Here is a 14,883-nt window from a genome sequence, read left to right on the forward strand (position 1 = left end):
CACGTGGGCAATGTGCTACACTAAAGCTCAGAATAACTGGTCATAGCCACCTCAAGGCATTCTGAAAGATAAAATCGAGGTCAAAACCAAAAGCATTTTATATTATAAGTTTTTTATTTTTCTTTTAATTATATTTATATGAGCAGATTCAATTATTTCTTCTTTTGGCCATTGACTTCTTAAATAATAATTTGTATTCTTGTATTCTTTAATACACACTAACAACGCAGGAATGGCGAATATTTTTCTTTTGTGCTTTAATGCGTCTTTTGAATTACAGAGTCCTTAACACAGTTTTCAATATAGATGTTTGAAAAAATCAGGCCATATGTAGGATATCCACACCTTCTGCCCACTGCCAATTTGTAACAAAATTTCTGTGTACAATTGACTAAGACATTTAATTTTTACATTTTGCATCACACATTTTTTGAGTTATTTTAACCTCCTTCCCAATTTCAAATCCCTACATGATCTCATTTTAATTAAAGTGGAACAGAACACATTTTTTCACACAAATTTGTTTAAATCGTTTGCCAAAAACATCATTACACATAAGCATTATAACTAGACTGTCATTATAATAATGTTGTCATTGAAACACAATTCAATAATAATCCAAAAATACTGCAAAGTCATAAAAGCAATATTACATAAGGGAACACAAATATCAAGTTAACAACTTCCTTCACAAATTGTTACCATATACAGACATATAACAATATTTGAATCTGCAAAGCAAGAAAGACAGAATGTTTCTTTACATGAAAAAAAAAATGTTGAACACAAGTCAAAATCAAATTATTTAAGTGGAATTGTAAAAAGTAACTGTCCATTATCAAGCTGAAAAGGGTTACCACACACAAAAAACCTAGGAAAAGTTTTTGGATACTATTGCTTTTTTCTAAAAAAGTAAATTTTAACATTTTTTTTGGGAGAAGATATTACAAAACACTTACAAAAATACTTCATGGCCCTGGGTGTGTGTTTGCTTTTGTAGATCTGTATGTTTTTTTTTTATCTGTTTGAATAGTGAAACAGGAAAAATACACATACGGTACTATAAAAATCTAATGGAAAATCTTTTGTAGGTTTCTTAGAAATAGTTAATGTGACATGATTCATTAATCCATGTATTTAAAATGTCATAAGAATGAGCTATTCACAGAGCTCAAAACATATAACCATAAATATGCTGATATACAATTCAAGAGTAGCATTAATTATAAAAAGCAGCACTTTCTATCATAGCCTGTATCACATACACAGTTTATATGATTATGAAGCAAATTTGTGTTGTGTCAGATACTATCCTACTTAATCTAGCAATTCAACTGCAGAGTATACACTTGAAACACAATTCCTTCTTACAAACATACCTCTACACATGTATATAATGTACGTATGCATAAATACTTATAAAGCATTGTACAATATCCAGCAACTTCCTATTAGCCTTAACTTTGATGAAACATAGTTTTTACCACATGCATATGTTGATTGAACACACTACTACTATTATGCATTAAAATATTTTACACAATCAGTAAAAAAAATTCAAACATTTGTTTGATCTAGTTTTTGTTCAATTTTTAGAGTGGTAAACCCAACTAAAACCTCCTCTCCCCAAGCAAAAGAAATGAGCAATAATATGATTGCTTGAGTCTCACTTTTCTTGTTTAATTCACCATATTTTTAGTTCATGAAAGCATTATCATGAGTAAATTCGTGAGCCTACTAAATGTACACAACATGATGCTGCAGATAGAAATATTAGCATATTTAAATATTAAAATATGTGTTGTAGTAGGTGAAAACATTACCAAAGAATTGCAAATCAAGCAAGAAATTTGAGACATGGATGATGAGATTTTAATTTGTTTATTTTGAAGGGACAATTGGAACATTAACGGCACAATTAAGAAAATGTCACTCTTCCCAAAATATTCTAAAGATAAGACCGCTCTTAATTCGCCATAAGGAACATTTTTCTACATTTCAGGTCTGTAATTAATGGCAGTGTTGTGCAAGTAGTTTTTGGTATGTATTTAATTATTTTAACCTGTTATTTAGTTTTTAACCTGAACCAAAAAAAGACCAAATAATTCACACATTCTAAAAACACAGGTTTTAAATTTGAATAAAAATAATAATTAAAAGCAGAACAGTCAATACAAACACCTGAAATTTCAATAAAAAAATACCTTCACCCCAAATATATTTTCCAGCTCTAGAAAATTGGATGTCAGGCCTGCAATGGACTGAATGTAAACGCAAATGTTCCTTAGCTCTTCACCGTTGTTGTATGTTGGCTTGTAACAGTGACAGGCTATAATTTTTTCCTTAAATAAGAAAATAAATGCAATAGAAGATGCATTGTCTGAAGGCTAGCAATTGAAGCCCTGTGGCACTAGATGCTCATCAATAGATGAATTGCCTCTTGTGTTCTTTAACCTGAATTTCAGTGGTCTTCCATTGACACCACAGTTTGGCTGGAGCCCCTACCGGGACCAGCATTTACAGTCCATTCAATGGCATGAGACATGCTAAGCAATGGTTTCTTCCATCTAAATAACGGTGCAGCGATAGTTTGTATCCCCTATGGCAGTGGAGCCTCCATCGGTCTTGACCACGGTTTGCTTGGACGAGCTCTGGTGGCTGGTCGCGGACTGCTTCTTCCTGCACAGGCGCTCCTGATAGTTCTTTGCGAAGAGGAGCAGCATGATGGGGTTGATGCAGCTGTGGGCGTAGCTCAGGCAGATGCTGATGTGGTAGGCGTAGAGGAAGGAGATGGTGGGCGACGCGATGTTCAGGTTTATCACCTGGATGACGTGGTAGGGTGACCAGCACACGAGGAACACGGCGATGACCATGATCACCGTCTTGGTGGCCCGCTTGGCCCACAGGGACTGCTTCCTTCGCACCCTGCGAATGGACCGGAACACGTGGTAGAGGGTGAGCGAATAGAAGGTGCTGATGATGATGAGTGGGATGATGAAGCCCATGATCGACTGGTACAGAGTGTACCAGTATATGTCTTTGTGGCCTGAAGGGAGATCCAGAATGCACACCTCCACGTCTCTCATGCGCACAGTTCTGGAGTACAGCATGACCGGAACAGTGAGCAGGAAGCTGCCCATCCACACAAGAACATTGATAATTATTGTCCACTGGATGGTCCTTTTCTCCAGGGTGGGATGGACGATGGCTACATATCTGGAATACAATAAGTAAACAAACATTGAAGTTACAGCACCTAGAGACCCTGTCACACGAGCGTCTTATTAGTTTTCTCAAGGTTTGCGGCCTTTCTAGTTCTGACACTATAAAGAAACATGATTGAGTTATATTTACTTAGGTTTTATATTTACTTAGGTTATTATTGAAAGTAAAAAAGTTCTTTTAAGGTTGTGATCTGAAAACAGATTCCCATGCTTTGTAATCAGGCTGCTTTATGAGTAAGATGACTACATCCAGTGCAGACAACACAATCCTGCAGAGAAAAATATTTACATATTTCAATCTCATTAAAATGTGTGCCGCAGATAGTGAAAAAACTCATTTTGAAAGGCATATATACACATTCGTATATGAGAGAAATTTGAGAGTCACTGAAAAAAATGTAGATCCCTTCTAAATTAAAATTTTACTCCACGTCTCCCTGTAAGGTCGTTAAATGGAAAATGAAAGAAACATTAAGATTGTTATTCATGGACTTTTGGCTGATTGGTGTCTGAGTAAAAATGTGTTATATTTGTAATTGTTATCTTAATTTTTTGTAGTAAATTAGTTTTTTAAAGCAGTTTATTTTCTTTTAGTTTTCCTCAAGGATAACCACTTTCCTTTGAACTTCATGAAAATGAAGGTCAAATATTTAATTGTACTGTACATAGAGCCATGTATTATACATAGAGAGTTATTTAAGAGAAGACCCTGAAGGAGTTTTTTTATTGTAGGAACAATATTTACATGAAAGACTTTCCCTAAAAATCCCATGGATATCAGGTGACTGCCTTAAATTGTGTGAAGAAAAGCAGTTACTGTACAATGCAGCTGTGTTAACACAACAGATATGAGACGTTAAGGAGCACTAACATCTCGTATCTGTTGGTTTGATACTTTTTTAATCTTTTTTTTCCTCTAAACATGGTTTCAGTTTACAGTATGTGCAAATTACAATACTACAAATAAATACCATACTTTTCTGTTCCAGGATTAACTACAGATATTACAGTATAACCTTACTGGAGGAACTTAAACCTTTAAACATACTCTACCAACATACAGTACATATACAGTACGCTTTGATATCATCTCTATGTCTGTATCTAACCTTTTTAATAATAATAATAATAATAATAATAATAATAATAATAATAATAATAATAATAATAATAATAATAATAATAATAATAATAATAATCCCCCTCCTTGGGGATAAAGGGACTTGCATCCCTTTTGTATACAGTATAGTGTATACACCATTGCTATACTGAGGCATCATCAGGACCACCACAGCACATTTGATCATTTTCTAAGGTTTTGAATTCAGACTTATTAGCGCACAAAGAACAAAAACTCTGTTAATGACCATTTCCATCATACCATACAGCCTAGTAGAGTAATCTCTGCAGCATGACCTGTCAGCTCAGCATGTTGCCCATTCTTTGTGTGCGGCTTATTCAAATGTGCTCTTCAAACACAGGTGCTGCAGCATGTTGCAACAGGCTCAATGCTTTATAATGTAAAGGATGTCTGACTTCACCGCATACTGGTTTCAGTTCTTATGGCTTTCCCATTTACATTATAATAGGACTTCAATGCTACTATGAGCATATCGAATCATTTTAAGTGTTCGAACAATTATTTGTCAAAGGGTTGAATTTGTAATTGGTACAGTTTTCAGTTTAGTTTATGTGTTTTCTGATAATTCAGCATTTTACCTGCATTCCAGAGACACTCTTTGAATTATAACTACTTTCTGAACTCCACAGGCTTACAGGAGGATGATGGATTATTTTCCTAGGTGTTATCAAGTCCCTACCCATACTGGTGCCGCTTCTACAAGCGTTGAAATCTATTGATAAGTGCAAAGAGAAAGCTAGAGATAAAGAAAATTATTAGAAAGTCTACCACAAGAGGACAATGCTGTCTTTAGAGAATGGCATATTGCTTTTATGCAGCAAACTGTAAAGCCCCTTTTGAAAACAAAGTGGGCAAAGTGGCCAGCAGAAAATACAAATTATAAACTGTGGTGTGGACATGTAGTCAGTAGTGTTTCCCGTAATGTCAAAACATCTCTTTCTTGTGCCATTACAAAGGCACAAAGGTATGAGAACCAAACAATAAGGCTTAGTGCTGCTCCTCTAATCCTTACTGGAGCTGCCCAGAAAGAGTTATCAAATGAATGCAGTTTGTTACTTTTTAAATAATCCGATGATGCAGATCTTTTATGAGTATAAAAACATCATTGAAGATCATCAGGATGAAGCCTACATTTTTGGAGGGCTTCCACAACAGAAAGACTGAGGTCAATCATAACAGGATGTGCCCATAATGTAGCAGTGCATCCATTCATCTATTTATTTCTTGGATTGGGATTGGGATTGCAGCTACTGATAGTCTAATCCAGGGTAAAGGCACGCCAGTCCACTGCAGAGCACATCCACATACAGTATAAGCATATAGGAAGTCTAGATGCTCGACTAACCTCTTTACAAGGAGGGAGGAAACAACACGATTAGAGAAAACTTATGTGAGCATAAGAAGAATGTGCAAATACCACACAAAAGGTTCCACAGCCTTGAATGGATCCCAGAACCAAAGAGTTGTGAGGCTATAACACTAACCTGCACACAATCTTCTATCAGTCCAAGGGAATTAATATGGTTGCAAAGTGACTTTTTGTTCCACTCCAAACCCCAGCCCTAGCATCACTATAATTTGTCTGGAGGCAGTCTAATGGGCCGGGTGGGGGGAGATGCTGAAACATGACATGAATAATAGTTGCTGGTAGAAAAAGAGAAAATATTGTTTTTTCTAATAATGCTAATGTATATTGAATTTCATACTGAGTCATTAAACTTTTGGCCTTGAGGCAGTTTTTATATACATGCCTATACTCCTGTTATTCAAAAAGTCAAAAACCAGTTTAAGGCTTTTAGTCTGTGCCATAGCACTGTTACTTATGCCTAAATTGAAAAAATGTTTTGGTAAAGATGTAAAATACAATAGATACTATTTTTGAATGATATGGTACACATACTCTTCTTTCCAAATACCTAGACATTAAATTATTCTGAACATCATGTTTCCCAAACTTGAACTGCCATCTGTTGACTCAATTCTCAGAAAATGAGTCAAGCTTTTTTGTTCATTATTACCAGATCTCCAAATAGCATTTTTCCTTTAAGAAATTTCTACGACTTGTCATGTGATCTACATTTAAAGTTGCATGACATTGGGGTTGGATGGAATACAGTAATTCAATTATATGTGTTAACAGATGCACAGAACAGGATTATTCCAAAACTCTGAAGGGCATGTCAGGACAGTGCAATAGTCAAAGGAACAGAGACAGTCTCAGACAAACAGGGATGTCTGGTCACTCGAACTAGAAGTAATGTCAGTTGAGGACAGAACTACCACCTTGCCCACTGTCTTTTGGGACATTCACATCCATTAAAACAGTAGTGCCATTTTTAAAAAAAAAAAACCCTCAGCTGGCCTGAACAAATGAGTGTTAACAAATTACATTTATACCAGATATCATCATAACATGAGAAAACAAGGATTTTTCACAACAGTCTAAACATGTATACCCTATATTATATATCTATAAAAAGAAATAGAAAAGACTGATCCCAATGTTAAGCAAGTGATAAAATTACATCACTGCTTTTATAAAGAACCCAGGTTCTCCTGAGGGAACTACATATCAGTTCTGTTATACATCGATCCACAATGCATGCACAGTCTGACAGAAAAAAAATATCCACTGTAAAGACTAACATACTAGCATTTTAAAATTAATGAATTCCTCGGATTGTTTATGGTTTATTTTAGCACCTTAAAGATTCATACGTTACTTAAACCGAAAACTGAAGGGTGGCTTTTTGTACAAAATTCACTAATAAATGGAAATAGGGGCACCAGTTAAAAAAAGAGTTTGCATAAAATTCCAGAAATAAAAAATCTTCTAAATACATCTTTTAGAAGGAATCCGAGTATAAAGCCAATGATTTTGGTGTGCTGAAAACACTTTTCTGGAGTTGCATTAAATATTTCATCATCATCGAAATCCATAATGACATACTTATCCATAATGACATACCCAGCAATGCTGGGTGACACTTACACAGCTGGGGGGACTGGAGGTGAACTACCTCACTCATGGTACAACAGCAGTGTCTACAGCATGGACACGAACACACAGCCTGTTAGGTATTAGGCCAACAGCTAACCCATTTCACTACACTGCCCTCCGTACCTCCATAGTTATTAATAATTCTGATTGCCTACATTTCTGTAGTAACTTTTGATTCCAAAAGATCACAAAGTTCTTCACATATAAGAAGGAGACCCAATTCATCCAACTCCGATGTGCTGCACCCAGACGGGTCACAAATGGTAGATATTATGCTACAGCAGGCCCACTACACAGAAGATGAAGTGGAGAAATAAGAAACAACCTCATCCATTGAATTATAGGGGAACTCTGTTTGTACGTATCCCATATTATGCAGATCCAAGGTGGAATTTAACCAGGACACCAGAGTAATGATCCCTACTTACAAACAGTGCCATGGAATCTTTAGGGACAAAGTAATCATAATCCCAGTTTACATTTTGTTTCCCCAAAGGATGACACCTTCTCCCATATAGTACATTGTTCCCTGTCACCATACAGGAAAGTGGGGTTCAGAAGATTTACCAACACTGCATACAGCCGCAACCTGATTTACCTTAGAGGTCTCCCTTTCCAATAAGAGCTAGATTCAAACTAGTTTCTAACATCTGATCATATCAGGCTTACCAGGATTTCAGCCCTGGTCCTGGAATACCCAAGTATTGACTGGTTTTCACTCCAACTGAGTTTTTAATTACTGAGCCTAGCTGATCTCTAGTTGCTGATTAAGACTTCAAGAAGCTGAATGAGGTTAGCAATTAGTAACAGCCCTGAAGCTCTTTCTGTGTTTCACACCTATCCTCGTTTAGGTTAATTAATGTTAAGTAATTGGATCTTCAGAACAGTTTTTCTAGTGTGAGTTTTTGACACAGTATAATTTTCACCTGTGCCTGGATGCCATTAATTAGTCAGCTAATAAGAGGTGCTTCAACAGAGAAGGAAAAGAAACCACTGAAGAAACATGCTGAGGAAAAAAACAGATGAACTTCTGTTACTGAAGTTCCTGGAGAAAATGATTAGGCAGCAGAGGTTTTTTTGGAGCCAAAGACTAAAGAAACAAGTCATAAACAAGGAAGTTGAATTAAATGAATAAATTAGACTTAGTGACTTAGATCTGAGCTGAAAAGAAAATCAGAAGTTAAGAAGAAGTACTCTTGAGCCAGACTTGAAATGGACTGACTTATTTTGACTTATTTAAGTTGTGATGTTCGTGAAGAATGACCACAACAATAGAAATAATTTGTCTAAATAACTGGTCACGGTTTTGAATCCTGCATCTTGTGTAATAGGTATAATTAATTAATTCATATTTTTTTTAATTGCAGGATACCAGTCCTAAAGGGAAGAAAGTAACAGTTGCTGCTACTGAGACTGTGAATAAAAGCCTGCCTGAAGTACTGAATTTGTATGTTACAAACAGCCTGCTAGTCAAAGCTGCAATTCCTTCTGCGTCTTATCCAAGAGCTGCAACAACCTGTTGCTTTAAATTATGACATTAAAGCTAATTCACCCCCCAGCAATGACAAATGACACATCTTGCCACGAAATATTCAGATACATTTCAGACCCCTTACACCCAGAAGGATCATTATTCTTAATCAAAAATTCTTGTTACATGTAGAGGAACCAGAATGATTCTGGTACTAGAGGGGGTAGTTTAGAGGCCCAAGGTCAGACTTTTGAAACTGTTGAAGTATATTCTTGTCTAGACATAAGTCATAATTACTTTAAGCTCATACTGATGCAGGAAAAATGAAAAGCATAAATGGATTTCAGAAAACTATACTTTATTCCAGAGAAACAAAGAAACACTGTCAGACATGGTTACCTGTAGATTTTCCATATATTCCATACATAACAAATTGCCTAGAATGAATTTTATGTATCCACCTAATTTTACTACACAGAGAAAAAATCATTATAAAAGCACAAAATAATGAAATTTCATCATTAGGAATGTCTTGTCATGGAGGTACAATAACACATTCCCCTATTAGACAGATTGGATATGTTTGTCATTTACAATTTTTGCCCTTTGGTGAGTTATGTTAGAGCCTGAACTTTTGTGAAGTTTGTCCTGTCTCGATCTCTGATGAAACATTTTGAACATACTTCACAGTTACATGTAAGAAAGAAAAAGAGTTAAAAGCTTGCAGAGATCAAATTACTTTCAGAAAGCCTGGAGCAATTTTTGTCCTGGAATAAAAATCTTTAAAAACAGTCTTCGACGTGAACAGCAGGTGATTTTTGATGTAATTTCAAAATAAGGAATTCATGCTTTCCAATTACTGTTATTATAGTTATAGTAACCCCTATGAATTACTGCTAATAAACTTGACAGACAGTGATCCAGTCACAGCCAGGGAACAGACCCACCTGTCAGACAGTACCACCCTATCCTAACTGCCTCTAAATACAGTCTTAACAATAGGGAGACTAAATAAGTATAAGGAACTGAATGCTACAATGACTCATTTTATACTAAATACAGTCACAAAAAGTGAGAATGAGTGTCAAACTCTAACACTCCCTGTGGATGCTATTCAATGAAAATTTCATGGAACATTCACACCTGAAGAACAGAGTCCTTCCCTCACATCTTTCAGATGTTTCAGAAAAAATCCCATTCAGAAGGAAGCTGTGCAGAATAAATAATGCACTGCTTTTGGTGAGCCGCCAGAAAGCAATATCATTATTGCACACAAAGGCCGCCTTCACTAAAACGTTACACACTGCAGAAATTGCAACGAAAGAGGATAAAACATCAGATGGATTGTTACACTCCACAAACCTACAATACAGCAAATCCAAAACTGCATGCTCCGAGATAGACAGAAACATCCAAGAATACAGCGCCATAAACAGGGAGCAAGAAGTCAGCAGCCTCATAAACACTGTTAAAAGAAAGTTTGGAGCATTTAACTTTTCCCTTTTTTATGTCAGTTGTGCATTAGGGACTGCTGTGGCCCAGAGTTTGGCTGTTCAGTGGTGAAATCCAACATATTGCCTGGGGCTGCCAGAAAGCATTGCTGGAATGCCTGCAGCGAGAACAGCCAGAGCAGGCATCAGTGTACCCTCTATCACCACAGACTCTGAGAAACAACAGCACCAGAAGGGTATTCACCAACCTTGCCAGGAGTGGGGTAGCCCGGGCACCCACAGATCAAGCACCCTATGTCACCTGAGCAAGAACCACCCACCTCAGCAGGACTGGAGCAGCCTGTGCTGCCAGTGAGGAAGCTGTCTGCTCATTGTCAGCCCAACCAATGGAAAAGAAATCACTAGCCGAGACAAAGCTCTTGCGCGCATTGTTTTAAGACCATTTCATCTGCTTCAAAAATTGTTTTTTTTCTTAAAACGTCCTGGTCTACACACACACACACAAATCCTGGCTACAGTTGACAACTTATTTAAAGGCCATATCAGATATTTTCAGCTATGGTGAAATTAAATATATGTATTTAGAGCAGACATAAAATATTTCAAAGGGATGGAAGAGGTGTAAATGTATCCCTAGGCAGATGTAGGAAGTTCCTGGTTGGCAATTTTATCATGCAAATGAGAACAATTGCTGATTATACTGAAGCTATGTGGAGCTACTAAATTGAGATTCATGAGTTTTATTTGTCCTTTGGCTGTAGTCTAAAACAATGCAATATTTCATTAACGGAAAAAAGAGATAAACACGACAGCACAGTGGAAGCGCGAGTCTCATGAGCAGGCAGTACATGAGCCCCATTGTGCACCAAAGTTGTTTTTCTGTTCATCAATAATTTCAGTACTGGACATGTGGCTCGCATGGGAATGATGCTCAAATGATACCTGGGGCATAAAGGAAGCATTAATCAATTTGTTTATTAGTCTTTAAAGTGTATATACTTAATGTCTCACAAATTGTGTGCATTCTATATGTTGTGCAATAAACATGTAAGAACGTTTACTTAATTACTACACTGGTTTCATAAAGTTATAAAGATATTCGGGGAATGTATAAAATCACATGATACTCAATGTGGTATTCAGAATTAGTATTCAACACAGTATTTTCTTCAGTGCAGAACATAATATTTGTGACACCATTACAAAACACGTACTTAGGGTATTTCACACTGGTAAATCAAAGTGTCAGTGTGCTAACAAGTATACCAGGATTTAAATAATGTCTCTAATGACAAATGACACAGGAACAGCCCAATCATCCGGCTGATCTTTTGTTCATTGGCTGCTGGGTATGCGAAAGATGTCACCTCTGAGCATTTAGCTTCTCACAAACATAAAAAGATCCTGGAGGTCCAAGGTTCCACAATGAGCCCTCCTTCCTGCAATCAATTGAAGTGTCTCCTAGAAGCACTTCCTTTCCAGAGCTGCCTCAGCCTGAGCTGGAGCTTGTGACAAGTCGCATCAGTGAAGATCACAATCTCTATAGCCACACAGCTCAGTTTGTATGGGTATATGAAAATAAAGGACTATTCCAGTACCCTGGCAGTAAAGGGACAGGGAAACCCACATATCTAGTGTAGAACCCCCATCCATGTAACCAAGTAGTTTCAGTGGAAAAAGAATTTCAATTACAGTTACCAGTTCAGTTCTACAAAGGTCAAACAGTATTTTTTTTTTCCCCCATCATCTACTGCCATGGTTGATTAAGTGCTGTATGTTCTTGCCCCACCAGTTTAACATCACCAGAACATTAAATAAAAACCTCCAAAATCTTCTGGGTGATGCTGTGTTTGATACCAAGGCAGAGATTAAGTCACCCCAACAGACTGAGAAAAGTTAAGGTACTGAAAAGACATTTCACTGTACTTTTCTCCTAAAGGGTAGATGATTCTCCTATTTTAATTTGAATTATTTTAATTAGAATAACAAAGAGTCACAAAGAACAAAGACATAAACTTTGTAATAATAACTAATGAATAATAATGAAGGCATTCTACAGTGCTTGTCATCTCAAAGGATTCCAAAGCACATTATGGAGAGGAGACCCAATTCACCCCTACCTGGGTGACACGTGTTAGCCATTTTGTGCCAGCAGTCCCCCTGCACAGCTGGCAAATTCCTTCAGGATTTGAATTATGGGGGGAATTTATGTAGGCTAGACTATGAAAGCTCAGGCCATGAATAGGCTTCTGAACAGAGCCATTGGATCTTTAATGACCAAGTAGTCAGTCCTTAGTGTGAGATGTTAGGCTGAGGACAGTACCACCTACATCTGAGTGGTACTGGTCACCATACTGGTGATTTTTTTTTTGATTTTGGAAATTCTTCTCCAGAGGGCAGAGTACCACTTTTTTCCCCCTAACTCAGTACTGACCATGTTTAGCTTCAAAAAGACCTCACCAGCCACTGAAACGTTAGCAATTCCATTACTTAAAATGTTCTTGTGCCCTGCAGCTCAGCACAGACCTTTTGAATATACTGTACACTTAGGAGATAATTACCAAAAACAAAAGGCAAGTGCATAGTAAAACGGTTTAAACAATAAAAATGCAGCATTAAAAAAAAACTTTGATTGCATTCTGTATAACAGACAAACGGGTTTCGCATCAGGAACTGAGAGACTTATGCTTTCTAAAATCAAGCTATCTTCTTGAGTATCATTATTCACTGACTTAACAAGCAACAAAGGCTATCAGTTTCAGACAAGGTCTCCTAATTCTACACAAGATTCTGCATGCAACAGATGTTTGCTGATAGTGCTGCTAATACTGTTTCAAAGTGTGCATGCAAGGTGTGAGCACAACGCGGTCTTATTTGTTAAAACGCACGCAGGTTCTGCTTGAATTATCATTTTAATTTATCTTCGTGGCTTTGAATGGGGGGGATTCAAACGATACGCTGAACATCGTGTCATTAATAGAGAAAGCTGTATAGATTGGTGCAATTTAAATATATAGGAATGAACTGCATTGATGCAGTTATATACATACTGTATATAATGTAAGTCGTGCAATATTGTGATAGGCAGCGGGGTGCGCGAGGCTGTGCGCTACAGGTGGTTATAGTACTTTTCATGTTTGTGCCTGCGCGCACTAGTGTATGTACAGTATCTTTGAGAAAAATCAATTTAGATTGATTACAACAAACAAACGCCATATTCACAGGGGTCTGTATCACAACCCCCATGTAGTAATGGCGAGACATTTGGTGTACATGCAGGTAAACACCAAAGCAATTCTTTTTGCAGCTGTTTGTGGGCTCTTTTTAGAAGTTTAGCTTTCCCTGGGTTTTATATCATTAAATCAACCATACTAAATAAATAAATGAATTACTTCGTAGAAATTTTAGTAATCACTGTTATTTTCTCAACTTTGCGCATTGGATCGTATCTCAATCAAATGAATTGCCAAGGATATATTTCATGGAACACTCGTGAGAATATTTGTACCACAGTATGCCTCCATTTGCTCAAATTATTTTAGTCCGTCCTTCTGAAAAATGCCCTTCATCTCTGAAAACCCCCTTGCAGTAACTTTGCCTTTTTTGAAGAGTAAGAAGGAGAACAATTCCTACCTGTCTATACACAATACTGTTACAATCCACACTGTGGTGAACTGATTGCTCACATCCACGACAGTCACTGCTTTGCACATGAAATTCCCGAAGACCCAGTGTCGGTCTCTGACAAGCTGGTGAATAGTGAAGGGCATCCCCAACAAAAACAGCATGTCAGCAATTGCCAGATTCAGCACATAAATATCGGAGACCATTTTTTTCTTGCAGGTAGCCACAGCATAGATCACCAAACTGTTTGAAATGACCCCTATTGTGCAGAGAATGCCATAGACAGAGGGGAAAACGTGCATCAAAGAGGTTAGATCCATCGTAGTGTCCCTCAGTGTAGTCTTGTTCGTGTAGGAGCAGTTGGTCTGATTGACTTGCTCGTCGTACTTGCAGAGCAGATCCGTTGTGTTCATTTTCAGTTTTGCAGCTACAGTATATAAAGCCTGTTGCGTGATAATTCTATTCAGAAAGTTAAGATTAGGTATGTGTGGAAGATAACCAGGCGAACCAACCAGAGGCCATATCCATAATGTGGGTTATTGTCAGAGTATGAATTGCGCGTCTGTAAGAAAGCAGAACTACTGTAATGAATTTCTAACGGTAGCTGTCAAACTTATTTTTGTTGCTTTTCGCAGATGTTGAGAAGCTTTTTCCTGCGGCATCACATAAAAAAAATCTCTCCAACACAGCGTGAAATCGGATGAAATTTGTCTGCGATGAAAAAATTAGGGAAATCATTCAGAAAAAAAGCAATCAGAAAGCGTGCGTCTTCTCCAAGTGCTTTCTTATGATCGCTTTGCGGCACTGATCCCGACCAAGACTAGAAATGCCAGCCCCCTCCCATCGCTTGAAAATGACAAGGAACCCGGACAGCTTTTTTAAAAATCTCTAACTAGTTTAAAGCAATTTAACTGTACATTTCCATTTTTAACTTCGGTCTGTCAGGGAAAATGTCATAGTCAATATCCCTC

At 37.2% G+C, this 14,883-nt stretch overlaps 1 protein-coding gene across 1 annotated transcript; it reads right to left on the reverse strand.

Moving 5' to 3' along the window:
* Positions 1-231: 231 nt before the first annotated feature.
* Positions 232-14,679, reverse strand: mchr2b (melanin concentrating hormone receptor 2b). The gene is made up of 2 exons (XM_006631919.3): positions 13,922-14,679; positions 232-3,216 (listed from the first exon to the last, which is right to left on the reverse strand). The coding sequence occupies exons 1-2, from the start codon at positions 14,323-14,325 to the stop codon at positions 2,568-2,570; spliced, it is 1,053 nt and encodes a 350-aa protein (XP_006631982.1). The 5' UTR covers positions 14,326-14,679; the 3' UTR covers positions 232-2,567.
* Positions 14,680-14,883: the final 204 nt, after the last annotated feature.

This window comes from Lepisosteus oculatus, chromosome 11 (assembly GCF_040954835.1).
Source record: "Lepisosteus oculatus isolate fLepOcu1 chromosome 11, fLepOcu1.hap2, whole genome shotgun sequence".
Lineage (NCBI taxonomy): Eukaryota > Metazoa > Chordata > Actinopteri > Semionotiformes > Lepisosteidae > Lepisosteus > Lepisosteus oculatus.

What these genes read in the sequence shown, in the direction of transcription:
- mchr2b (XM_006631919.3), bottom strand. Translation starts at nt 14,325, where the DNA reads ATGAACACAACGGATCTGCTCTGCAAGTACGACGAGCAAGTCAATCAG. An exon ending in ACAGTATTGTGTATAGACAG is followed by an intron (nt 3,217 to 13,921) that starts GTAGGAATTGTT and finishes ATTGTATTCCAG; the next exon opens with ATATGTAGCCATCGTCCATC.